The 26,521-nt window shown below is 45.2% G+C and overlaps 1 protein-coding gene across 3 annotated transcripts in view; it reads left to right on the top strand.

Annotated features, from left to right (window-relative positions):
* LOC144772247 (uncharacterized) overlaps window positions 1-26,521 on the top strand; it is a 228,007-nt gene that overhangs the window by 166,819 nt on the left and 34,667 nt on the right. For all 3 annotated transcript variants that reach the window (XR_013599698.1, XR_013599699.1, XM_078656463.1), the window contains exons 6-7: window positions 2,669-2,758; window positions 21,101-21,211. Coding sequence is in view for 1 of the 3 variants with exons in the window: in XM_078656463.1 (XP_078512589.1) it covers window positions 2,669-2,758; window positions 21,101-21,211 (201 nt within the window). In the remaining 2 variants the exon portion in view is untranslated. The remainder of the gene's footprint in view (window positions 1-2,668; window positions 2,759-21,100; window positions 21,212-26,521) is intronic.

The following is a 26,521-nucleotide window of genomic DNA, read 5'->3' as shown; positions in this document are numbered from 1 at the left end:
CACTTGGGGAACAGTCTTTGCTTCCATTTACACGAAAACACATGGTGTACCATCCATGTCAGTAATACCAGATGTGCTAAAACAAATTCAGGATGAATACGGTCCAGAACCAGCTTTAACTCTCGGTATGAAATTACTGAAAGACTTCAAGCAGGTCTCGGCAATATTACTAGCCAACATAAAGGGAGAAGCAGCAAATGTGGCGATCCGCCAGAGGTTAAAAGAAACAGATATAGCAGACCAACCAGCTGAAATTGCCAGAATCATAGAAAAATCCTATGAAGAACTAGGAAGGGATATATTATCCCTATTTCTAAGGTTGTATTTTTTCCCGGAGGGCTCACTTTGGGGAGACCTGTGTCCTTGGTTCGGAGACCTTCCTCTCCGCCGAGGAGACCTTCCTCTGGACTGGAATCTTTTTTCTTTCGGATTGGATTGTTTATTTCCATCCCAGCTCTTTTTTTGAGTGTTTAAATTATTTTTAATAAATACCTTTTCAGGACTTTCAATTAGTTGTGGTTTTACCGGTATTCCACCCAAACTATGTTATACCAGGATCACAATGCTTTAATAAATATTGAAACGCCTCATTGTGTATTTCTCGTATCTCTCTTTGGGAATGCACGACTGACTGGGCAAAAAGTTCTAGATCTATTTCCATGATTCCTTGGGGAGTCAGGGTTGTCTTGTTCTGAGGTTGCACAATCCATTTGTTACTTTCTTAGCTTTAGGGACTCTAATCGTTGCACTGTGAGCTAGCAAGGGTATAGGTCGACATATCCTCAGGTGGTGCATAGAATTAGTCTGGAACAAATCCTAACATTTAAGTTGTCCAACAAATGCACAGTTCCTACTGAGAAGTAGAAGCTGTATGACACAGCCTTGTACTGTCTTATCCCTCAGAATGTATTATAAAAGGTAACTGACAGATTACAGTGCCAGGCAAGCCTTTCTTCGATTTCAGCTCTACCCTTCTCTGGGATCATGCCCACGAGCTCATAGCCACAAGTTCGTATAGATGGCTATTAACTCTTTATTCTTCAACTAGTGATAACATTGAGATGATCGAGAGTAAACTAAGTTATCTACTCTTCTTCTGGGCGCTTCTAGACACTGCCCCTAAAGCATTCCTATCATTCCCTACCTTTTTAACCTACTAATTAGAATAATCTTAATTTAAACATAACAACTAGAAGGGCTACCCTGTATTCCAAAGCAGCAAACCTGTGTAAGTACAGATTTTTGAAGTTGGGTTTTCTCTAGGTGTAATTTTGTGTTCTTTTTGCCTTTGGATCCCAAAGGATTTTGAATCAACATTTATTTATATAATAAAATACTTATTTTGTTATGATTATACGAAACATAACTGAGAAAAGAAAGAAAAGTGCTGGAGCTCAATTTCAAACCCAATATTTTTTATATGATTCTGTTTATTATATCATGACAGAGTAAAGCATATAACATAAACCATATACCCATGAAAGTTTCTTGCTAGAGGCCAAACAATGGTCAATACAGATAAAATACAGAACACTTTGTTATCGCTGCCATAGTCGTTCATCTCAAGTGCAGCACATGTATAAAAACTTAGTGGATGCACATACATGGTAAAAGTGAAAGTCAAGATTGGCCTGCATCTTCCTTCTATAACCCATCAGCAGTGCTTCCTTGGGAATCCCTCAGCTTTGTAGTTTGTTATATTCTGGAATGCAGTATAGGTCCATACATGCCCTCCATCCAGATCCAGTGGGAGGGTTGGGTTGTCGCTAGCATTGTAAATCTCAATTTCATGCTTTTGTTAATATCGTCCATTAATATATATTTTCAGTCAAAAAATGTAAATATCAGAAACATTTTAGAACGTTGCACATATATGTACTTTTTGACTTATGAGCAGCGCAGTACATGGTCCAGCATAATGCTTTCATGTGAATAATTTAATAACGATGCAGCAAAGGAGGAAGACTGTTAGGCCATACCCGAGAATGAGGGGCCCAATGACTGTTCAATAGCTACACTAGACAATTAGTAGATACCTTTGCTGATGTATCCACAAATCAGTGGGTTTTCAGCATGACAGGGACACCATAGAAACGTTTAAGCACTATTTCAATATTAGCTTAAAGAAAGTAAGGGAATGTGGTTTGAAAAACATTTGTGTGAAAGTGCTGAATAATAAAGGGAAGAACACAGTTCAAAACTGTTTAGAAAACCTCAACAAAGATTTTAAGGACATTTAATTCAAGTGACAGGGATGGAAAATAGGTGGAGCTAGAACCTGGTTTATTAAATGCAAAAAGAAGCACAGGGTGCAGTACATTTGCAAAAAGTAGTATGCCTGTAATTGAAAAAGATATGTAATTCATTCACATACCCACAAAATTACCAACCAAACAAAGGGGCTTGTATTAAGGATATATTCCACAGGGTCAATAAAGCTCCTGCTCAGAGGTTAAAAATCCAAAGTCAGAAAAAGAGATTGAGTTGGCATTGCTGAAGCTGAGAATAACCCATTAAAAAAATCAAAAGACAATGTGTACACATAGATGTTATCTCTTTCCATTTACTGGAATGAAACAGAGCAACATCAACCACCCTGTGGGAAAAAGGAGTACTGAACTAAACCCATGTTATTACAGTCTGAAACATTACTGTTGACCTCTTCCAGGATTTATTCCTCCCACATCTGAGCCTGAAGACATTTTCCTGAATCCCGTAGATGAGGACGGAAGAGATGGTGGCGTCCCTATGAGTACAGGTAAATGACTATTTCTCCACCTCAGTCCATGACTGGAGCTGGACAGCGAGTCTCCAGGTTTATGACTGGTGTATTTTTGATAGTGCAGAGTTGTTGCATCACTACCATTGTACCAAGTTGTAGTAATACTTTGCCACCATGACACAGGCAATTCCCCGGCATTTTGATCTAATTTATAATATTTTGTTTTCTTTTTACTTTCATCCTGCAGTAACTCCCATTCACTCGAGGTAACTAATACATCAGCAGTCAGTATATTGTTAGTATAGCCTGCATTGATTTATAGCGCTGCTTTACCTGAGAGGGTATCAGAGCAATTTACATTAAGGCCAGAAATCAGGGAGCGGGGGAGATAAAAAGGGGGCACCATAGAATTGCAGCAGCTAAGATTTGAGGTATTTAAACAGCGTAGGTTTATCCCTGGGTGAGGCTTGAAAACACATATGTAAGGCTACATCCATATCTGACACAGCTCGAGCTCTCACCAAAATGTGAATGTGATCATATAAGATGCTGAAAACGTTTTTGACCTCATGTCATGGCAGTGTCTATGGTTGGTCATGAGGAAATAGGATTTGGTTGTAGATTAATCAACAATCTGCAGGCCTTATATAACAACCTAGGGCTGGGGTGGTCGTGATGGGTAGGAAATCCAAGAGTTTATCGAGGAATGCACCAGGGTTGTCCAGTTTCAACTCTGTTATTTGCAATATACCTAGAGCCATGTTTGTATTCACTTAGCAAAATGGGCACATTTCCCCACTCACTTCGAATAATATTATCATTAAAATGTAAGCAGATGTATAACTGTATATTCTGATAACATTCTAACTTCTTTACCAGCAGTAGTAGATGAATCAAGAAAGTTTTCACTGGTGTCTGGATACAAACTAAATGCTGATAAAACACCAATTATACTGAACTATGACCCTTTTTATTATACAGGCTTACGGGTGGTTCAAGTTGCTATATACTAAAGCATTCTGATGTGCAGCGTCATTAGTAAAATAGTTACGGCACTTAGTAATTGGAATTGACTACCTATTACGTTGTTGCATCGCTGTAATATGATCAAGATGATCATCCTGCCTAAATCTTTGAATATGTTTAGATCTATCCCTCGGTATATTCCCAGCACTTGTTTTAGGCGTTTAGACTGTACTTTTAATAGCTTTGGACCTATCACAAGGCAGGAGACATGTTGCATATTATCAAGCTATCTGTTCAAAGGCTAGGACTCACAGGTTTCTGAATATACAATTGGTCCACTGTAACACAAAGGATCTCAACTCTATGTACTAAAAAAGACGATAAATATGCTATGATGTTTCCGATGGGGCTTAGCCAGAACATTCATCATGTTTGGCTAGCTATGAAGGTCAGAATTATTTTTAAAACGTACAATTGAAGATCTTGATGAGCATAACGAACATGTGAAAGCAATGGTGTAAATTCTATGGTCTTGTACTGATTAATGCTCACTCTGCTCTCTATGGGAATCCTAATATTTTTCATGATTGTCTGCTAAAATGATGGACCAAAAAGGGTTTGACTTAATTTGGGCAATTATTCTGGGGTGGTGTTTTACAGTCTTTCTCTGCTCTGCAAAAGGAATTTTCCATATAAAAATATGACTTTTATAAATGTCTGTAGGTGTGGAATCTTGTTCACATGAATAAAAATAATATCTGTACGAACAAAAAAAATCCTATTAGAGTTGATATATAAAGAAAATGCAAAATTTAAAATTCTAGAGTTCTATAATATCTTTATATAATTGGCTAAGGTTGATCTAGAAGGTATCTCACAAAAATTGTCAAATACGCTTGTTCAGGATATTTATAATGCAAATGTTATAAACTCTTTAATTGGACATATGATACACCAGTGGAATTGTTCCAATGGAAGTGCCACGAAGATTATAGATGCCCTCAGTGCAATATTAAAGAAGCCAATGAAGTTCATATCTTTGAACAATGTAGGTGCATTTTCAGACTTTTGGACTAAAATAGCAGGAGCTCTTTCTGATTTGAGGAATGTAGACTTGGGGCCAGATTTAGACTTCAGCGGACTGGTTTTTCCATCACAAATGCGACGAATATATTGCCTGCCATATTATAAGTGCACTATATCCAATAGCATTTGTAATGTAGCGACGGTACATCCACCACGTTTGTGCTGGAGTAACCAGTCTGCCAAAATCTATATCAGACCCTTATTTTTATTTTTTTTAAATCTATTATCTACATCGTTACTTATGGATATACATGAACAGTGTTACATCATAGAGCATAACAATGTAACTACAACAATTCAACCCCAATGCATTAGTTCCTTTCCAGTAAAATACGATATATCTAGATCTACTGATCGAACAGACAGGTCTTGAGTATCCTCCTGAAGGTCAGCAGGTTTTGGGTCTGTCGTAGGCTCAGTGGGAGGGTGTTCCATGTCTTGGCGGCGAGGTGGGAGAAGGATCTCCCACCGGTGGTTGTTCTTCGAATGCTCGGACGGTGGCGAATGAGAGGTCGGCGGAGCGTAGCTGGCGGTTGGGGATGTAGAAGGAGAGCCGTCTGTTGAGGTAGGCTGGGCCGGTCTTGTGGAGTGCCTTGTGTGAGCGGGTGAGGAGCTTTAAGGATATCCTCTTTTTGACGGGGAGCCAGTGCAGGTTTCTCAGGTGGGAGGTGATGTGGCCTTGGTGTGGTATGCCGAGGATCAGTCGTGCCGAGGCGTTTTGGATGCGTTGTAGTCGTTTCATGAGCTTGGTCGGGGCTCCCGCGTAGAGGGTGTTTCCGTAGTCGAGTCTGCTGCTGACGAGGGCCTGGGTGACTGTCTTTCTTGTATCTGTCGGGATCCATCTGTAGATCTTGCGGAGCATGCGGAGGGTGTTGAAGCAGGAGGAGGAGACAGCGTTGACTTGCTTGGTCATTGAGAGCTTTGAGTCGAGGATGATTCCCAGGTTGCGTGCGTGGTCGGTGAGTGTCGGGGCTGCCCCCAGTGCCGTCGGCCACCAGGAGTCGTCCCAGGCTGAAGGGTTGGAGCCGAGGATGAGGACCTCCGTGTTTTCCGAGTTCATCTTCAGACGGCTGGTGTTCATCCAGTCGGCGATGGCCTTCATTCCTTCGTGGAGGTTGGCTTTGGCGGTGATGGGGTCCGTGGTGAGGGAGAGGATCAGCTGAGTGTCGTCGGCGTAGGAGATTATGTTGAGGTCGTGCTGTCGGGCTACGTGTGCGAGCGGGGCCATGTAAATGTTGAACAGCGTCGGGCTAACGGAGGATCCCTGGGGTACGCCGCAGAAGATCCTGGAGGCTTTGGAACGGAATGGGGGAGGCAGAGGCTCTGGGTTCTGCCGGAGAGAAAGGAGGTGGTCCAATCCAGAGCTTTGTCTCGGTTCCCTGCGGCGTGGAGGCGTGTGCGGTGGCAGACGGTGTCGAAGGCGGCAGAGAGGTCTAGGAGGATGAGTGCTGCAGTCTCGCCATTGTCCAGCAGAGTCCTGATGTCGTCGGTGGCGGCGATGAGGGCAGTCTCGGTGCTGTCGTTGCTGCGATACCCTGACTGAGAAGGGTCCAGGATTCCGTTTTCTTCGAGGTATCGGGTTAGCTGTCTGTTGACGGTTTTCTCGATGACCTTGGCCGGGAAGGGGAGCAGAGAGATGGGCCGGAAGTTCTTGAGGTCTTTTGGGTCTGCCTTTGGTTTTTTGAGTAGGGCGTTGATCTCTGCATGATTCCAGATCTCTAGGAAGGTCGCGGGCTCGAGGGAGAGATTGATGACGTTGCGCAGGTGGGGTGCGATGGAGCTTCTTGCTCTGTTGAAGACGTGGTGCGGGAATGGGTCTGACGGAGATCCGGAGTGGATTGTGCGCATGGTCTTGATGGGGTCATCGATGCTCACGCTGGCCCAGGCTAGCAGGAGGCCGCGGTTGATGTGTGTCTGTTGTGTTGCTGTCTGTTGGGGCTGTCTGGGTGTTGAAGCTGTCGTGTATGTCTGCTATCTTGCAGTGGAAGAAGGTGGCGAGGGAGTCGCACAGGGCTTGCGACGGCAGGATGTCGTTGGTGTTGGAGCTGAGGTTGGAGAGTTCCTTCACGATGTTGAAGGGCTCCTTGATATTGTGTGCGTTGTTGTCGAGGCGGTCTTTGAAGGAGGTCCTCTTGGCCGCCCTAATGAGGTGGTGGTGGTTGCGGATGGCGTCCTTGTGTGCTGCGTGGCTGTCCGGAGTTTGTTTACTGTGCCATTTCTTCTCTAGTTTCCGGCACGCTTGCTTGGATGCTAGGAGTTCTGGGGGGAACCAGCTGGCCCTCTTGCTGGTGTCGCTGTGGGGGGGTTTCTACAGCAGGGCGAGGGTGTTGGTGCAGTCCTCGATCCAGCGTCTGAGGCTGTGGGCAACGTCGTCGGTGTTGGAGGGTTTGTTTGGTGGGTTGAGAGCAAGGTTTGCGTGTAGTTGGTCTTCAGTGATTTTGCTCCTGCAGCGGCGGGGGATGTGTTGGGTGCGGTGGTGTGTGGTGGGTTTCTGGAAGGTGAAGTGGATGCAGCGGTGGTCGGTCCAGAGGAGTTCGGTGGTGTGGCTGTCAGAGATGTACGGGCTTGAGAAGAAGACGGGGTCGAGCGTGTGGCCAGCGGAGTGGGTGGACGTTGTGACGAGTTGCTTCAGTCCAAGGTTGGTGAGGTTATCGAGTTGTTGTCGTTATTGTTCTCAAGGTGAAAGTTCAGGTCTCCAAGGAGGATGTGGTCGGTGGAGGTCAGGGCGTGCGTGCTGATCAAGTCGGCGATGGAGTTGCTGAACTGGGGGTGGGATTAGGGGGGTCGGTAGACAAGGGTGCCTCTGAGGGTGGAATTAGGGTCCGTGTGGATCTGGAAATGCATGTGTTCCGCGGTGCTGAGCGCGTCGTCTGTGCTAGTCGAGATCCTGATGCTGTTGTTGTGGACGATGGCGATTCCTCCTCCGACTCCGTTGGTGCGGTCTCTGCGGGTGATCTTGTAGCCGTCTGGGATGGCTATGGCGATGTCTGGTCCGGAGGAGTCATTAAACCAGGTCTCTGTCGGGAAGGCGACGTCTGGGGATGTTGTGTCGAGCAGGTCCAAGAGCTCGAAGGCATGCTTGCATGCGGAGTGGGTGTTCAGTAGTATGCATTGGAGGTGGTTGGGGTCTTTCTTGGTGGGTGGTTTGTCGGCTGTGAGGCTGGTGTAGCTGCAGTTCCGGTAGGTGAAGGGGCCGTGTGTGCGTTTCGGGGCAGCCTTGAAGCAGGTGTGGCTCCGTCCTGAGTTGAGAGTTGAGAGCACGCAGAGTGCTGGCGTCGTAGTGGCGGCGGTTGTCGTGGCGGGTGCGGGGGCCAGGGGTTCTGGCGCTGGGCCAGCAGCTGGCATATATGGGGAGGTGGGAGGAAGGAGCAGCTGGGAGGCGGGGGCAGCAAATGGGCAGTGGGCAGTCAGGGGTGCGGGCCGCAGGGGACACAGCGGTGAGGGCGGGGAGGGACAACGAAGGAACAGAAGGAAAGGGGCACAAAATCGAGTGAACAACGAGTGGCACAGAAGGCAAAAGGGCACAATAAACGAGTGGAACAGAAGGCAAAAGGGGCATAGAAACGAGGGGAAAACGAGTGTCACAGAGGGCAGAAGGGCACAAAAAACGAGTGGCACAGAGGCAAAATACAGAATACAGAAATACAGGGGCAGCTAAGAACAGAAGGCAGAATGGGCAGAGAGGCACGGGGGCAACGAGGGGAACAGAAGGGAAAACCGGGCAGAGACATGGGGGCAGCAAGGGGTACAGAAGGAAAGAACGTGCAGAGAGAGTACGGGGACAGCGAAGGGAACAGAGGGAAGAAAAAGGGGCAGGGACCACCTACAGGCAGCGAGGGAAGACAGACAACAGCAGTCACAGACACAACAATGAAAATACAGGCAATACAATGAAAGCCATATAGCGGAGGATGGACAAACCTGCCTACCACTGGCCACCAGGGATGAGGCGCAGGTTGTAGCCTGCGGGTGGTGGAGGGCCTCGAACTTCCTCAGCAGTGGCAGCTGGGCAGGGAGGCACAGGCGGTTCTGTGCGGATGGGGAGTGACCTTCCTGGTGGGGTCAAAGGTCGCTCTCACCGCGCAGTGGCCAGCCTATATGGGGAGGTGGGAGGCGGGGGCAGTGAATGGGTAGTGGGCAGTCAGGGGGGTGGGGCCACAGGGGGCCCTGCTGCTGCAGAAACGAGTGGAACAGAAGGCAAAAGGGGCACAAAAACAAAGAAAAAATGAGTGTCACAGAGGGCAGAAGAGCACAAAAAACGAGGGAAAAACAAGTGGAACAGAGGGCAGAAAGGCACAAAAAACGAGGGAAAAACAAGTGGCACAGGGCAGAAAGGCACAAAAAACGAGCGAAGAACGATTGGAACAAAGGGCAGAAAGGCACAAAAAACAAGTGGAACAGAGGGCAGAAGGGCACAAAAAACGAGGGAAAAACGAGTGGATCAGAGGGCAGAAGGGCACAAAAAACGAGGGAAAAACGAGTGGATCAGAGGGCAGAAAGGCACAAAAAATGAGGGAAAACGAGTGGCACGTAGGGCAGTAAGGCACAAAAAACAAGGGAGAAATGAGTGGAACAGAGGGCGGAAAGGCACAAAAAACGAGTGGAACAGAGGGCAGAAAGGCACAAAAACGAGGGAAAAACAAGTGGCACAGAGGGCAGACGGGCACAAAAAAACGAGTGGCACAGGGGCAGAATACAGAAATACAGGTGCAGCTAAGAACAGAAGGCAAAACGGGCAGAGAGGCACGGGGGCAGCGAGGGGAACAGAAGGGAAAACCGGGCAGAGACACGGGGCAGCAAGGGGTACAGAGGGAAGAAAAAGGGCACGGACCACGTACAGGCAGCCGGGGAAGACAGACAACAGCAGTCACAGACACAACAATGAAAATAGAGGCAATACAATAAAAGCAATAAAGCAGAGGAAGAACAAACCTACCTACGGCCTACCACTGGCCACCAGGGATGAGGCGCAGGTGGTAGCCTGCGGGTGGTGGAGGGCCTCGAACTTCCTCAGCAGCGGCAGCTGGGCAGGGAGGCACAGGCGGGGTTGTGTTGAGGGGGAGCGGCCTACCTGGTCTGCTGTGGTAGGGTGAGTCCCTGGTAAACCGCCCAGCTCTGACAGATTTTGGGGCGTTTCTGTGGGTAACCGCGCACCAGGAAAACCGGTATTTCCAGCCCAATGTAAAAGTTCGTCCCATTTTTCCATGCCCTGACAGTAGGGGAGATTTCGGATTTCCATAGCCTAGCTATGTCTCATTTAGCGAGGGTTAGGCCGAGCCATAGGAGATGTCGTTTATACCTGTTACCACCAATCTCATCAGTGATATTGAGCTGTGTGAGTCTAGGGGACTTGGGGAGTTCCCATCCTAGGATTTCCACTGGGCATGCAAGTACTCGGGACCAGAACCTAAAGCTATAAATGACCAAACTGTATGTAAGAATGTACCTTTGTCGTTCCTGAATCGTAGACATACTGGGGAGTTGATCAGAGCAGCTCTCCATAATCTAAAGCTTTTATAATGTGCCCTATGAAGGTACCTAAATTGGATGAGTCATAGGCGGTAGGAAATGTCTACTCCCTGGGGGGAATGCAAAGCTTCTGTCCAATCATAGGAATCTAGGGGGCCTAAGTCTGTTTGCCAAGAAATCTTTAGTGTTGTGGTGCTATGTGTAATGAGGGATTGGTAGATTTTGGATATCTTATGTTCGCCTAGATCTCCCATTAGGAGTTTGCACTCCAGAGGGTTGAGGTCTGGAAGTGATTCAAACTTTCCTGTGAGGGGTGTGATAGCATGACGGGAGCTGTAGATATTGATAGAACTGGGAATTATGCATGGAACATTTGTTGTTTAGTTTCTGAAATGATTTGAGTGTAATGCCGTGCATGATATCCCCAGTAGTAGAAATTTCTATTCGGTCCCACCCGCGAAAGTCCTGGAGATCCACCAGCTGGGCTAATAGTTTGTTGTGCCATAACGGTGTTTCACGTGTGATGCGCCATACCAGGACATTCTCCGGAGGGATTGCCGCCAGGAAAAGATTACCATTCTGGTGCAGGGTGGCAACGATTGGAAATTCGATCTACTATATAGATGTGATGTGAGAGCTGGGTCATTCGTTATCCAGCATTCCACTGCATGCGCTGGGTCGTCACTGGGTCTATATCGCCAGTCATTAAGTACCTGAAGGTGTGAGGCCGCATGGTAAGCCTGTACATCTGCTGCCGCAATCCCACCACCTAACGTTGACTGGAAGTAGGTGCGAATTGCCCCAACATAGTGCTGATGTGTCGAACCCAGGATGGTGAATTTGGATAGGCTCTTAATTTTAACTGCTAAAATTGTTATATTTGGCTTCGATAATGAATTCATGCAAACCCATTCCCTATTTATTTTTAATGGTAGTGTTGTGGCAAAACTATGTATTGCCAGTGAATGAATCATTCCTTCTGACCCAGATATGGAGAAATGGCTGCCACTTGATCCATGACTTTTTTCCTTTTTCTCCTTTTCTTTTCTAGATGAATGTGTGCTTTTATTCATCTGAAAAATGTGTATGTATTTATGTTCCAAGTATCAAAGCCTTTATGTGCTTTGTATCATATTTGTGTATATATATATATATATATCCATACACAAAAAGAGTTGCCCCTACGGAAAGAGCCACACAGGTAGGTATAGTTTCTTCCTTTAATGAAGGTGCACAAACTTCGAAGCCAAAAACAAGTATTGCAGCCTTACGCGTTTCGGGCGGACAACGCCCTTGATCACAGGCACAGCCAAAGCCTTGCAACACAGATTCACAGTTCCTCCGTTTAAATGAATGGCAGTCCCGCCCCCAATGGGGCTTCAAAGCCTTCTGGTATTTGGAGTTCTGGTAGTATTACCCATGTGGGTTTCCGTGTTGCTCGCATTTATGGCACAAAAATTAACATCCACAGTGGGCTGAACTCCGGAGATTTACATACCCTCTGCAAATATCACCGCCTTCATTGGAAATCCACCAGTCCTTACGATGACATGTCTTTCGTTGTCACCAGGATCCGCACACATGCAGAGGGCACTTTCCACGACCAGGCGGGCCGTCATTTAATCCATACACAAAAAGAGTTGCCCCTACGGAAAGAGCCACACAGGTAGGTATAGTTTCTTCCTTTAATGAAGGTGCAGAGAGTGCGCAAACTTCGAAGCCAAAAACAAGTATTGCAGCCTTACGCGTTTCGGGCGGACAACGCCCTTGATCACAGGCACAGCCAAAGTCTTGCGACACAGATTCACAGTTCCTCCGTTTAAATGAATGGCAGTCCCGCCCCCAATGGGGCTTCAAAGCCTTCTGGTATTTGGAGTTCTGGTAGTATTACCCATGTGGGTTTCCGTGTTGCTCGCATTTATGGCACAAAAATTAACATCCACAGTGGGCTGAACTCCGGAGATTTACATACCCTCTGCAAATATCACAGCCTTCATTGGAAATCCCACTGTGGATGTTAATTTTTGTGCCATAAATGCGAGCGACACGGAAACCCACATGGGTAATACTACCAGAACTCCAAATACCAGAAGGCTTTGAAGCTACATTATTAACTCGCAATTGGACTCCAAGTCCCACAATCACCATGGACTTAAAACTCAGCACACGCCTATGTGGGGTAATAGAAATAAACAAAGTCCTACCAATGAATTATTGCGAGTGCTTCCTTGTGTTGTTTGGCAGCCCGAGAAGAAGAGGCAGAGAGCTTCGAAACGCGTCGGCGATAAGCACATTAAAGGGGCATTTTGGTGAAGCTGCAATTATACGCCGGAGGGCAGGGATGCAGTCGTGTGCCCTCTTACTGCTTTGGGCAATTTGTGGTTCATTTATTTACTCGGCCGTCCTGCCGAGGAGAGGAGCACCATCTGGAAAAGCGACAGAGGCTGTGGCGCTGAATCTTTCAACTCCGTGACAGCACTGCGTCCTAATGCAAGACAAAGGCTCACTAAAACCAACCCCAACCTACTTAAGGATTTTGAATAAAGCCTAATTTTGAACAACAGCTTGGAACTTACTATAAGATACATTATTAACTCGCAATTGAACTCCAAGTCCCACAATCACCATGGACTTAAAACTCAGCACACGCCTATGTGGGGTAATAGAAATAAACAAAGTCCTACCAATGAATTATTGCGAGTGCTTCCTTGTGTTGTTTGGCAGCCCGAGAAGAAGAGGCAGAGAGCTTCGAAACGCGTCGGCGATAAGCACATTAAAGGGGCATTTTGGTGAAGCTGCAATTATACGCCGGAGGGCAGGGATGCAGTCGTGTGCCCTCTTACTGCTTTGGGCAATTTGTGGTTCATATATATGTATATATATATATATATATATATATATATATATATATATTACCTACTGGCGGTCGCCAGTAGGTATATATAGTTAGGATTTTTTCTCTATGGGATTTTTGAAAATTCTATGTCTAATAACTTTGGCGTTTGTGGACGGAATTGGCTGAAATTTTCAGGAAAATGGCACATTTTGTTTCTGAGCAGCCCCTGAAAATTGGGGGGGGTTCGTCCAGGGGGGGTCGAGAAAAAAGGGGGGTCCCAAAACGTGTTTTTAACATTGAGTTTTCCATAGGGCGGTTGGCCTCACTTTTAGCCCGAACGGCTGAATGGATTTGCACGAAACTTGGCAAAATTGTAGGGACTGGTAGCCCGATGTGCCTTTTGTAGGTCTCAATATATGTGCTCCAGTGGATTTTGAGAAATTAACGTTTAAAAAAAGATATATATCTGTAACAGCGGACCGGGCAGCGCTCCAGTTCGCGTACTTTTCGCGCAACGGAGCTTTGTGAAGCGAAGCTGATTGGTTCTCCGGCGTCTGTCAACATTCCAAACAGTCCGTAGCGGCCGCCATCTTGTCTCTCGGTAGGATCGAGAGACAAGAGGAGGCCAAAGCGAAGGGGCAAATGACCATAAGGGGGCATAGTAGATCCTCCCTGACCTCTTAGGTTTGATGTACCATTTTGCCAAGTTTGGTGGAATTCCGTTCAGCCATTCAGGCTGTAGACGTATCTAAATGTCAATAATCGAACGGCTGAATGGATTTGCACGAAACTTGGCAAAATATTAGGGACTGGTAGCCCGATGTGCCTTTGCTAGGTCTCAATATATGTGCTCCAGTGGATTTTGAGAAATTAACGTTAAAAAAAAGATATATATCTGTAACAGCTCTCCGCTTCGCGTACTTTTCGCGTTACGGAGCTTTGCGAAGCTGATTGGTTCTCCGGCGTCTGTCAACATTCCAAACAGTCCGTAGCGGCCGCCATCTTGTCTCTCGGTAGGATCGAGAGACAAGAGGAGGCCAAAGCGAAGGGGCAAATGACCATAAGGGGGCATAGTAGATCCTTCCTGACCTCTTAGGTTTGATGTACCATTTTGCCAAGTTTGGTGTAATTCCGTTCAGCCATTCAGGCTGTAGACGCATGTAAATGTCCTATGGAAAATTGCATGGGGAAAACACATTTGAAAGTGTTGAAATTTAGAACCAATTAAAATGTTACTTTGGTTTTGTATTTGTGTGTGATGAAAGTTAATTGGTTATGTATATATCTCAAATGAGAGGAAACCACAGCCATTTTGTGATACTACTGTCTGAGGTACATTTGTGAGGAATTTTTGGTGGTGAATTTTTGGTGTTTGATTTACACAGTACTAACACTTCTCCTACTTTTAAAAAGGTGAGTTGTTAATTTGTAAGGGGAACTATGTTGTACACTTGAAGATAATTTGAAAAATGTTTTCTGTTATTTATTTGCAGTCCTTCTGTTATACTAAATACTTGATAAAGTTAGTTTTATATTATGTATTACTAAAAACGATAAATGAAAGTGATTATTTTTTTCTGCAATTTACAGCAAGCAATTTCAAAATAAAATGGCTCACAATGAAGAGACCGTGGCAATTTCTTTTGAATTGTCCACTACATTGATTGAAATTGAGAGCACCAATAATGAAATATTGTCACAAGGAGGAGATGACTTGAATGATTCCACTACATTGATTGAAATTGACAGCACCAATAATGAAATATTGTCACAAGGAGGAGATGACTTGAATGATTCCACTACATTGATTGAAATTGAGAGCACCAATAATGAAATATTGTCACGAGGAGATGACTTGAATGATTCCACTACATTGATTGAAATTGACAGCACCAATAATGAAATATATTCACAAGGAGGAGATGACTTGAATGATTTTTTTGATCAATCTGTTGATGGCGAATTTATCGAATGTTTGGAGACCATAGAGTTACAAGAATCATCATTGCAGACTTTTAATGAGGAGATTCCAGATGAGATGATTGAAGAGGAAATTGCTGATGAGGACATGTTACTAGTTCTTTCAAATTTAGAAAATTCTGAAGAATAAATTTATATTTAGAAATCAAAAATTGTTTGAGACATTATTCATTTTTATTTTTAATTTATGAGGTTGTAGCGAAGTGATTGTAGTATAAAATGAGACTTATAGTATAGAGTGCAACATTTTTATGTTACATGGTAAGTTTACTCATATTTACTTCCCTTCTCCCACTATATTATCTCCAATGTGTATTTGACATCTCTTCTTCATCTCCGGCCTCTTTTCTCTCACTGTGTGTCTCTGATGCATCTTATCGCTGCTATTTTGTGTAATTACAGAAGAGAGTAAAATAAAATAATTCGGAACGTGAAAAGGGGGCAAAGTAGAGTACCCCTCACCCCCTAGGCCTTCTCAGGCGGTCCCAAAAGGATCAGTTTCTGCTTTCCTGAGAGATTATGGTATGAGTTCCATATACCACAATAATTTGCATTACAACATGCAAGATATATATCTCCTATTACCAACTTTTGGAGATATTCGCGCTAAGCGCGAATATCTCCAAAAAGTAACACCTGCCCTGAGCAGTTCTTAGCCATGTTATCCAATGGGAGGTGGATAACATGGCTAAGAGCATTAGCTCGGTAATGCATGAATATCGCGGACTTTTTAGCAATATTCATGCATTGCGGCCGTTTTTTATCGCATTTGCGATAAACCTTGATAATAGCAAGGTTTATCTTCGATAATTTCTGACGATGCTTAGCGGTAAAAAATTCGTTGGTAAGCATCGTTAGCGATAAATATCGCTTAACTTTGGTAATATGCACCAACGTCTGTTAACGTTCGATTCGAAGGAAATGAGGAAGTGTTGAAAAACATTGTTTGCGCCATCTTGCCTTTTTTGAAATGCCACACTTTTGTCGTGCACGGCAGCCATTTTAGATGCCTTGACCAGACCCACTCTCTGCACGCTGTCGATTCGTAGCATGGCTCCCCACCCTCGCAAGCATCTTCCCCAGGCACTGGTCACCCCCGCTCTCTGTCTTATGCATGGGCAATAAACCTCCCTCCATCTGCGCTGCTCTTCCCTGAGAATCACACTCTGTGCCCGCCCGACACCTCCCTTTCGCCCTATTCACTACCGCACCCTCTGACACTCCTCTTCCTCTGTGTCCGATTGTCCAGGCTATCAGCTAGCCCTGCAGATGTAGTTTATGGCTCCAGCTGTAAAGAATCACCCCTCTTCAAAGGAGTTATAGTAGATCAAGGCCCACACCCGATGAGATCCGTCACACCACACGTGTTCCTACTATCTGAAAACCATCCTGTATTGTGATTGGGGAGGGGACCGAGCCTGAAGCGGAAGATTCCAGGAATGACTCTTTGTACATCAAAGTTTTTACAATTATGTGTCACATTAAAAATATATAGCACTCCAACAAAGTAGTAGGAATATAAAACTTTAATAACATATAAATATATACAACAAAACAAAAACAGTAAAAACATTTAAACAACGAAGAGACCGTGGCAATTTCTTTTGAATTCCTGATGAGGACATGTTACTAGTTCTTTCAAATTATGAAAATTCAGAAGATGTTGCCTGGGGGTGGGTCGTCAGTAGCAGTCTGTTGTGCGAATAGTTCCAAGGCAGCAGAACGCTCTGAAATCTAGATGGCACGAAAGTGATGTCTAGTAAGTTGCCGCCCAGCAAATAACGGCGTGGGGCGCCGCGGGGGTGAGTGAGTCCAGTAGGCACCACAGCTATTCTTACCGGTATTGCAGAATTACTGCTGGGGACAATGCCTGTGCTGTAGCAGGGTCACAGCAGAAACAAAAAGGATTCTGTTGAAGATGTTGTTGGTTTTCAATTTGAAAACAGTTCTGGTGTCAACTGCTATGGTAATGTAGTGGTTAATGTTTTGTTTTCTCTAGAAAATGTAAAAGAGGGGGAGGCAGTCCAAAGTTCCGTTAAAAGGGCAAAGGAAAGGATCGGTGGTTTGAACTATCACTCAAAAAGGGGAGGGGGTGCAACAATTTTTCCTACCGGGTCACACTGTGCTTTCACCGGAACTGAGGTCTGCAGGATTCTAGTAATTCAAAGTGAGGCTGGCGCCAGCATGGGAGCGCCGACGTCCCGCGGATACAGTTTCGTCACTCCACGGGCGATCATGGCAGTCATTCCCCATCGGGGGTCGGAGACTCCCGCGGCTCCTCTAGAATCTTCATGGTCGTGGAGGACTACGGTGGTGGAGTCAACCAGTGACCGGGCCATTTCTTCATGCTGGGCCCGCTCTTGCCAGGTCGATCGCCATTTTGAGAGTTCGGCAGCTACCGGCGATCGCGGGGTCACATGAGCGGACGGGCTCCACCCTGCCGGGCGAGACGTTGCAGCATCGCCACAGTGGACGAACCCTTTTCGGGGCGCCTGGAGCGCTGAGGGTGCAGCTGGGAAGCCTTCACCTGAGGAGGCGGGAGAGGCCTGTTCGCACCGTCTCTCCCTCCCAGTGCACCCCACGGCGCCCCGCTTGACATTTGTTATGGCCGGTGGCGATGAGGACGGGGGGGGGGGGGTCGGAGGCATGTGCAAGACATCCCCCCCAGTGTTGTCAAAGCCATTTTTGAAGAAAGAAGTGGTGCCTGGCGTGTTGCCGCTGCTATTACGAAGGAGAAAAGAAAAAATGTCCCGTCCGTCTTTGGGCCGGGCTTCCGGTGGATGTCGGCCGGACGCCCCTGGCTCTGGCCCCATGAACGGGTTCCTTGGTTTATCGGCTGCAGCTGGATCCCGTCGGCCTCGGCCCCCCGACCGTTGGTGGCCGGACCGGAAGAGCATGTGGCGGGACTACCTGAAACTCTCAAGGGCCACCGCGGCCGGACTGGGAGAGAGAGGGGAGGGTCGAGGAGACATTCCCCCCCCTGCAACTCTTCAGCGTTGTAAAGGCAATCCCCTGGCCGGGTCCCGCTGGCCTCGGCCTCTCCTCCGGCTACACCCTACGTTAGGATCTCCTGGCCGAGGCGTGGCAGCAGGACCCGCCTTATATGGGCTGCTCCCGGCTGGGCGTAGCCGCAACCCTGCCCCACCTTGGAAGTTTCCAGAGTGGGGGCGGATGTTCTAGTGACTTGCATTTTCGCTAGTCTATCGATGTTTTTTGGCGTGGCAGGCGGTGGGACAGCGAGGGGTGATTTGGTTTCTCTTACTGTTTTTCTGGTCTCTCACCACTGGCATATTTCTAACGTTTTCTTGTTTCTAGGACATTAATAGGTTTTATCATTATGTTATGTTATCGTTTCTTTGTTCGGTGTTTAATAAAAGTTCATGTTCATCAGTGGCCTACTGATTTTCGTTTTCCTATTCTTTTCTTTCCAGGTTGTTTCATGCTAAAGTTTCTGTTAACAGGATACAGTGATCACTTCGTTATTATTGCATATGTCCTTTTCACTAGGGGTGCTCTCTGGTCGGGCCAGATGACGTATCTCTAGTAAATGGTCCGGGTGAAACAGGTGCATCAATCAGTGGGGAGTAGATAGGCATGACAGATTACAACGGGGGAGAAAGGTCCGCATTACGTACCCTTTCACTATTTGCAAAGATTTTCCTACGTATATTTGCAAACAGGGAATACCTCCAAAAAGAACCAATTCCCAAACAGTCAATGTTTGGGGAAACAATCAATCAATGAGGAACGAAATAGGCACGACGTGTTAAAGGTTTGCGTTACCTACCCTTCACTATCTGCAAAGGGAGAGAGAATATTCCTATTCTTCCTCGTTTGCAGGCAGAGAAGATTCTTAAGAGAACCAACTTCGAACAATTCAATGCTCGATTCAAACAATCAACAAGGGGTACTGTGAACACAAATGAACGCCTCTTATGTACATACACATTGGTATTATCAACAGGTTGTTCTTAATGTTTCTATTTTAGGGAGGTCAAAAAGAGATCCCATTAGTGGCCTACTGATTTTGCTCGATTCCTTTTGTTTTTTTACACGATTTTTCGCTATCTGCAAAGACTAAACAGAGTATTGCGACTCTGTGCTTGTTTGTAAATAGAGAATGAACCAAAGAGAACAATCAATCAAATGGAGAGAGAAGCAGGCACGACGGATTACAACGGGGGCAAAGGCCTGCGTTAACTACCCTTCACTATCTGCAAAGAGAGAGTACTCCTAATAGAAATGAGGGGTGGGGGCAGCATTCAAAGCAGATCAGTGTGCATAAACACGAAAATGTTTTTACTTACCACGTACTTGACATTCGACAGCTTATGATATTTGCTATTAAAAAAACATTGAAATTCACTGAAAAAACCATAGGTTATAGACCATATATAGTTAGGAATTAGCATTTACAAAACCTTGAAAATTCACTGAAAAAACCATAGGTTATAGACCATATATAGTTAGGAATTAGCATTTAAAAAACCTTATTTTACTCACACAAAACCATTGAAATTCCATATATAGTTAGTTGCACTAACTATATATCGCGCACCCGCAATCCACTGCTGATCATGTCACATATTACATCATTCATGACATGGTCAGTGACATCACTGATGACATCACTGATGACATCTCAAATGACATCACTGATGACATCTCATTTGACATCATTCTTGTGCTAATACGATAAACCTCTTCAGACTCTAATATAACCTTAGATACACTCAGTGTATACAGACACTCACACACTGCCACTCATCCATGGAGTTACTCACACACCCAGTCAGTCATGCAAAGAAACAATCTCACCTCCATTTCTTCAACTATACAGTTATACACACCTTACTTATTGAAACATATACTAACACATATTTACTCTCTTATACAATCCCTGATACAAGTTCACAATGATCGATACAACCACTCACTCATTCAGTGGCTCTCATGCACAGTTATTTATATATGCCAACTCTCACATGTACTGTGTTTTACATATGTACTTACTATGACATGTAGCATTGAGATATCCATTCACTCATCAATACACTCATGCACACAGTCATCTGCCCATGTAGCTGTTTCCACATGCACTCTTGAACTCATACACCTAGTGAATAAACTGCTCACACATCTATGCACAGTCACACACCTTCCAGCCACCCCCACACAAACTCAATCTCCCATAGAAATACTTGGGCAACCAATTAATAACACATATAGCCTCTCGTATAGCTAATGATCAACACATGCAGCAGTTTACAGAACAACAGACATAATGATGCACAAATTAAGACAGTTTAGTCACTAACCCATGCATTCAGTGAGACACATTTAATCACTCACTCATACAGTCAGTCACGCACCTACTAAATCCTTCATCCAGACACTTATACATCCACTCATTCTTCAATATGTAAGACATATTTTAACTTTACAGAAACATACAGTCACTGGATGTTGTCATCAGTGATGTCATCAGTGATGTCATTTGAGATGTCATCAGTGATGTCATCAGTGATGTCACTGACCATGTCATGAATGATGTAATATGTGACATGATCAGCAGTGGGTTGCGGGTGCGCGATATATAGTTAGTGCAACTAACTATATATGGAATTTCAATGGTTTTGTGTGAGTAAAATAAGGTTTTTTAAATGCTAATTCCTAACTATATATGGTCTATAACCTATGGTTTTTTCAGTGAATTTTCAAGGTTTTGTAAATGCTAATTCCTAACTATATATGGTCTATAACCTATGGTTTTTTCAGTGAAATATATATATATATATATATATATATATATATATATATATATATATATACTCCTCTGCAATAGTGAAGAAAATAAAAAAATTAAACAAGAGCCCACCATATCCATCCTTTGAGCAGTGGTTCTTGGACTGACCTGCACAGGGAGGTTTCGTCTCCTCTTTCCATGCAGTTTTTCCATGAAGCACTGCAATGCACAACAGTGGTTCAATTTCCTCTCAGTCACCTTTCATTTCAAATAAATTATTGCTTTTGTTTTACAGGAATGGCAGTTACCACATCTATTATTTCTTCAGAAATTAAAGAGGAGGCAGTGGCTTCTTCTGTGGAACATCCAGAATTTGAGAAAAAAGGAAGGGTCAATAATCCTACAGGTGAGTTAAAAGCACCTTCTGTGTTTCTTAATTATTGCACGCTGCTCGCCCATCAGTATGCTGAGATCATATCAATAATGTTATTCTTAAATAAATAGCACCACCTGATAGGGCATGCAAGTGACCTCCTCTAACCCAACAGTAGTAGAGTAACTGGTCTATATTATTCTACCTTAGGTTCACAACTAGGATTGTGATTAGATCAGTTTCTATGAGTGTTTCAGTTTTCTGCAGCTACTCAGTTCATACTTCAGCCCGTGATCTTTCGATTTATTTTGTTTTGGATACTGTGGGTATAAACCAGCGCAGGAGCAGAGGGTCTCACTGTGATTATTTAAGGCTGAATTTAGCTCTTTTCCCTTAAGATAAACTATACTGTGGTGTAATTTCTAAATATGCTTTGAGTGCATTTTTATGATAGCATCTATCTGAGTTATGATTAAACTAAAAGAGTACATTAGTCCGCCACTGAGATGTTTCCAAGTAAAAATGCAAGTCGGGTCGAAGTACCTACATTTGCAATTACTAAGAAATCATTACCAAGCTATACTAACTGGAGATATAACATTAGAAATATATAACTTACTCCAGTATTGGAGCTTTCATAGATTCGCATACCTGAATCATTCCCCGTTGTCGAGACGGGAGTCTCCGGTACATAAAAAAGCAATGCTTAGCAGCATAGCAAACTGAAAAGAGGCCTAGGCCCATTTCCCTTTTGCAACCCATTGCATTTGTTATGTAAAAAAGGACCAAACATTTCCCTGAACCAATCAGAGCTCCTCACCCTCTAGAACACTCCTGAGAGAACCTTTTGCCCCTCAGATTTTCTACTGGCACATTTTGCTAGGGAGTCTCCTTTGAGCTCTGTTCAAACTCTAGATATTCGGCTTTTCAGGAATTGATTTATTTATATTTTCTCTTGGATTTGAGAATATTGTGACCTGTTCTCAACTACATTCTGTAGAATGTCTGGGAAAGAGAAGAAGGGTCTATTTAGAGCCTGTGCTACTTGCTCTAAAAAGAGACTCTACACTGATGACCCACATGAAGACTGCATTTATTGTCTTTATCTGGACCACCAAGCCAAGGACTGCAAGGTATGTCGCACTTTATATAGCAAGAACCTTCGAGATCGTGAGGGACGCCTTTTAATATGGCTCAGAAAATTAAGACCAGAAAGGAGGTGATCTCTAGTGATAGTGATCAGGAGTCCTCCTCTACATCTAGGAGATCTCAAAAAAGATCAAGAGATCTGCTCAGGCTCTCTCCTCAGGGGAACGTCCTGAGAAGGCCCTAAAGAAGACCACTCATGGGTCTTCAGAGCGTAGTCCTTCAAAATCTCAGTCAAAAGAAAAGGAGAGCAAAGGACACACTTCTGGAGAGAAAGTTTCAAAGAGAGCCTCTTCTGAGCCTTCAAAGTCCCCACCTCTGGTCAAGGAATCCTTCAGGAAACTATCTTCTAGTACTCCTGAGGAGAAAAGCAAAAAATCTACATCGTCAATGGGATCGTCGACAAAAGCATCGACGAATAAATCATCGTCTACGTCGACGAAGACAGAGGTACAGAAATTGCCATTACTGTTATGGTGTCGACTACGTCAGTGTCGACGGGAGGGTCGACGCCGGTAACATCGACGACGATGGCAGTGATGACAACGACCATGTCGATTACGGGATCGTCGGGAATGTTGACGACGGTTACTATATCGTAGGCAAGGAATGGTTCTGGTGCAGTATCGACGACGACAACATCGTCGATGGTGGTGTCGACGGCGATCTCGTCGACGGGCTCGTAGACGAGAGAAACTCCAGAAAAACAAAGGAAAAAGATTACACCAGCGGTGACTTCCCCGAGTAAGATTACTCCTTTGGTCCCATCGCACCTTTTAGAAGAGGAAGAGTCTGATAAAGAGGAGGACTAGGGGCCCTTTGGGTATGCCAGTAGCCCATCACAACTCCATGTGAAATGTCAAGAGGATGAGGATGAAGAGGTTTATGAAGAATATCACAGCCCCTCACAGCATTGTTACCAACGGGATCTTCAGTAAGAGATGGTCGCTATGCCATCCTCCATGATGATGGACTTACAGTTCATGGTAGCAGATTATAAGAAGAGGTTTCCTCCTTCAGTAGTCCCTCAGGAAGTTCCTCTTTCACGTCCCCGTTCTATTCCGGCTACTCCAGTCAGAAGCAGAGAATCGCTACTGGATACTACTCCACAAACACCTCAAGTTCAACATCACCAGGATCCGGTTACCACGGACGATGAGGACCATGAAGAAGGAGAGCTAACAGAGCCCCACAAAGAATGGGACGACTATCTAATCCCATCTTCGGCATCACCCACACAAGGGCCGGCGGATTCTCCACCAGTGGATATTGGTTGATTCCACAACTTGATGGAGAGAGCTGCAAAAAGATTTCAACTGCCAATGAAGACAACTCAGACAGAATGCCTCCTCTATGACTTTAAAGAGCCTTATCATAAATCAGTTAGATCCATACCAATCATCAACCATGTATGGGAGGTAGGCTTGAAGGTGATGACGACTCCAGCGACGGTTACACCTGTGCTTGCTAGGTTGGACAAAAAGTATAAGGCACCCTCGGACGCACCAGCGTGTTTGCTGGGCCATCCTAAACCGGATTCTATAATTTCGCAGGCAGCGCAGCAGAAATCGAAGAATCCGTCGGGGCCTATTTCTGCACCTCCAGAATTGCGGCGTTTGGACTATGCAGGAAAAAGATTCTCCTCCATGTTAGCTCTACTAGTCAGAGCAGCTAATGCCCTTGCCATTCTGGGCAGATATGATAGGCAGATGTGGTGCGACATGGAACCATATGTGGACCTCCTTCCAGAAGACAGAAAACAGGAGGTGAAGAATGTGCTGCAAGAAGTTGAGAGGACTTCTGCTGAAATCATCGATTGTGCGATGGACATCGCTACCACAGCCTTTTGCTCTCTAGGAAGGGCAGCAGTTTTACGGCGCCAGGGTTGGCTGAGGGCCACTCCCTTTAGACCGGAGGTCCAAAATAAGATATGGATCTACCATTCGATGGGGAGGATTTGTTTGGACGTCTGGTAGATGAAACCCTTCAAGGTATTAAGAAGAACACGGATATGGCGAAGGCCTTGGGTACATTGCAATATCGGAAGGTGCCCTTTCGAGGTGCCCTAGGGAGAGGACAACCATATTATAGAGTTGGATACAAACAAGGGAGATACCCCTCTTATTCTTCCTCATCAAAGCAATACCGACAGCAATACGGACAGAGACAGTCTGAAAGCTATTCTAAATCTGCTCCCAGAGGACGAGGAGGTCATCCAGGTAAAGACAGCAATAAAAGGCAATGGCAACCTTCGGTGTCCGGCTTCTTATACTCCTACCCCTCCAAATGTTCCCCTGGGTGGAAGAGTAACTTACTATTTACATCTGTGGCAGAGAATAACATCGGACAAATGGGTCCTCCACATAATAAGATTCGGACATACTCTAGAATGTCTACAATTCCCTCCTCCCACACCACCTACGTATCAAGAAGTCAAACATCTATCTCAAATGCGTCGGGAGATTCAGGCAATGCTCCGAAAGGGAGCAATAGAACCGGTACCGAACTCCCAAAGAGGGAAAGGATTTTATTCCCGTTTCTTCTTGATCCAAAAGAATGCTCTCCAGTGGCATCCGATTCTGGACCTAAGGTCTCTAAATGCCTATCTCAAAAAACAGTCATTCAGGATGGTGACCCTCCAGGATATTTTGCTGCTCTTAAACCCAGGAGATCAAATGACCTCCCTAGATTTACAGGATGCATATTTTCCTATCCCCATTCATCCTTCCCACAAAAAGTACCTTCAATTTACAGTGCCCGGAGACCATTACCAATTCAGAGTGCTGCCATTTGGCCTCAAGTCTGCCCCGAGAATTTTTACAAAATGTCTGGTGCCAGTGGCTGCTTATCTCCGAACACAAAAACACCAAATATTCCCATACCTGGACAATTGGTTGATAAGGCACCATCGGAGAAGGCGGCTCAAGCTTCAACTTTGGCATGCATGCAGTTGTTTGCAGATCTTGGTCTGACTTTAAATGTAGAGAAATCGTCTCTTCAACCAACCAGAAGGATCACGTTTTTAGGTGCAATTCTAGACACTTCACAAAACAAGGCATTCCCATCAACAGAAAGACAATTGGGACTCGTATCTCTAGCCAAAGAGTTCAGGAGAAAAAAGTGTCTTTCAGTCCGAAAGTACAAATCGCTTCTGGGGACTATGTCTTCGTGCATACCACTCATCCCCCTTTATCGATTGAGAATGCGTCCATTGCAAGAGGCGTTGGATCTACAGTGGTGCCAAGCAAAGCGATCCTTCGAGGACAAAATCAACGTCACGCAACCGATGTTGCAGGCAGTAACATGGTGGACTCACAGAAGCAACATCTCGGTGGGTCTTTCCTTCCTTACCGAACCAGCCCCATTAGTGGTTACCACGGATGCCTCTCTGGAAGGATGGGGAGCAGTCCTCCAGGATTTACAGGTCAGAGGCCGATGGAAGCAGCAGGAGCAGCAACTTCACATAAACCTATTGGAATTGAGGACAATAGGTTTGGCATTGTTAGCCTTCCTGCCAAGATTCAAAGGAAGATCGGTGTTAGTGCGGACAAACAACACAACCGCGATGCACTATATAAACAAGCAGGGGGGGCACAAGATCACTCTCTCTGTCGAGAGAAGCTCGGAAGTTATGGAAATGGGCTATAAGTCACAAAGTAACTCTAAAGGCAGTAGGGGATCAAAACACGACAGCAGACACTCTCAGCAGGCAGAAGACGACCTGTCACGAGTGGGAACTCAACCAGAACATACTACTGGAAATCTTAGGGAAATGGGGAATGCCGACAGTGGATCTATTTGCCACAGCCCAGAACAAGAAATGCCAATTCTTTGAAAGCTGGCATCACCAACGGAGATCGTGGGGGAATGCGTTTTCGATGGCATGGTCAGGCGTCTTTGCCTACGCTTTTCCTCCGATTCCCCTTCTGCCGTGAGTTCTCACAAAAATGAAGAAGGAACCATGCCGAATAATACTAATAGCCCCTTGGTGGCCCGGGCAGCACTGGTTCACAGAACTGCTCCTTTTATCGGAAACAGAACCAATAAGTCTACAGCCAATACCAGCACTGTTGACTATGGCTCAGGGACAGGTGTGGCATCCAGACCGGACATCTCTGCAATTAGCGGCCTGGCTCCTGAATACCGTGAATTTCATCAATTAAACATTCCGGCAGAATGCAGAGTGATCCTGGCAAA

This window comes from Lissotriton helveticus, chromosome 8, assembly GCF_964261635.1.
Source record: "Lissotriton helveticus chromosome 8, aLisHel1.1, whole genome shotgun sequence".
Lineage (NCBI taxonomy): Eukaryota > Metazoa > Chordata > Amphibia > Caudata > Salamandridae > Lissotriton > Lissotriton helveticus.
Note: the sequence above shows the minus strand (reverse complement) of the source record. Positions and strands in the feature narration are given on the sequence as shown.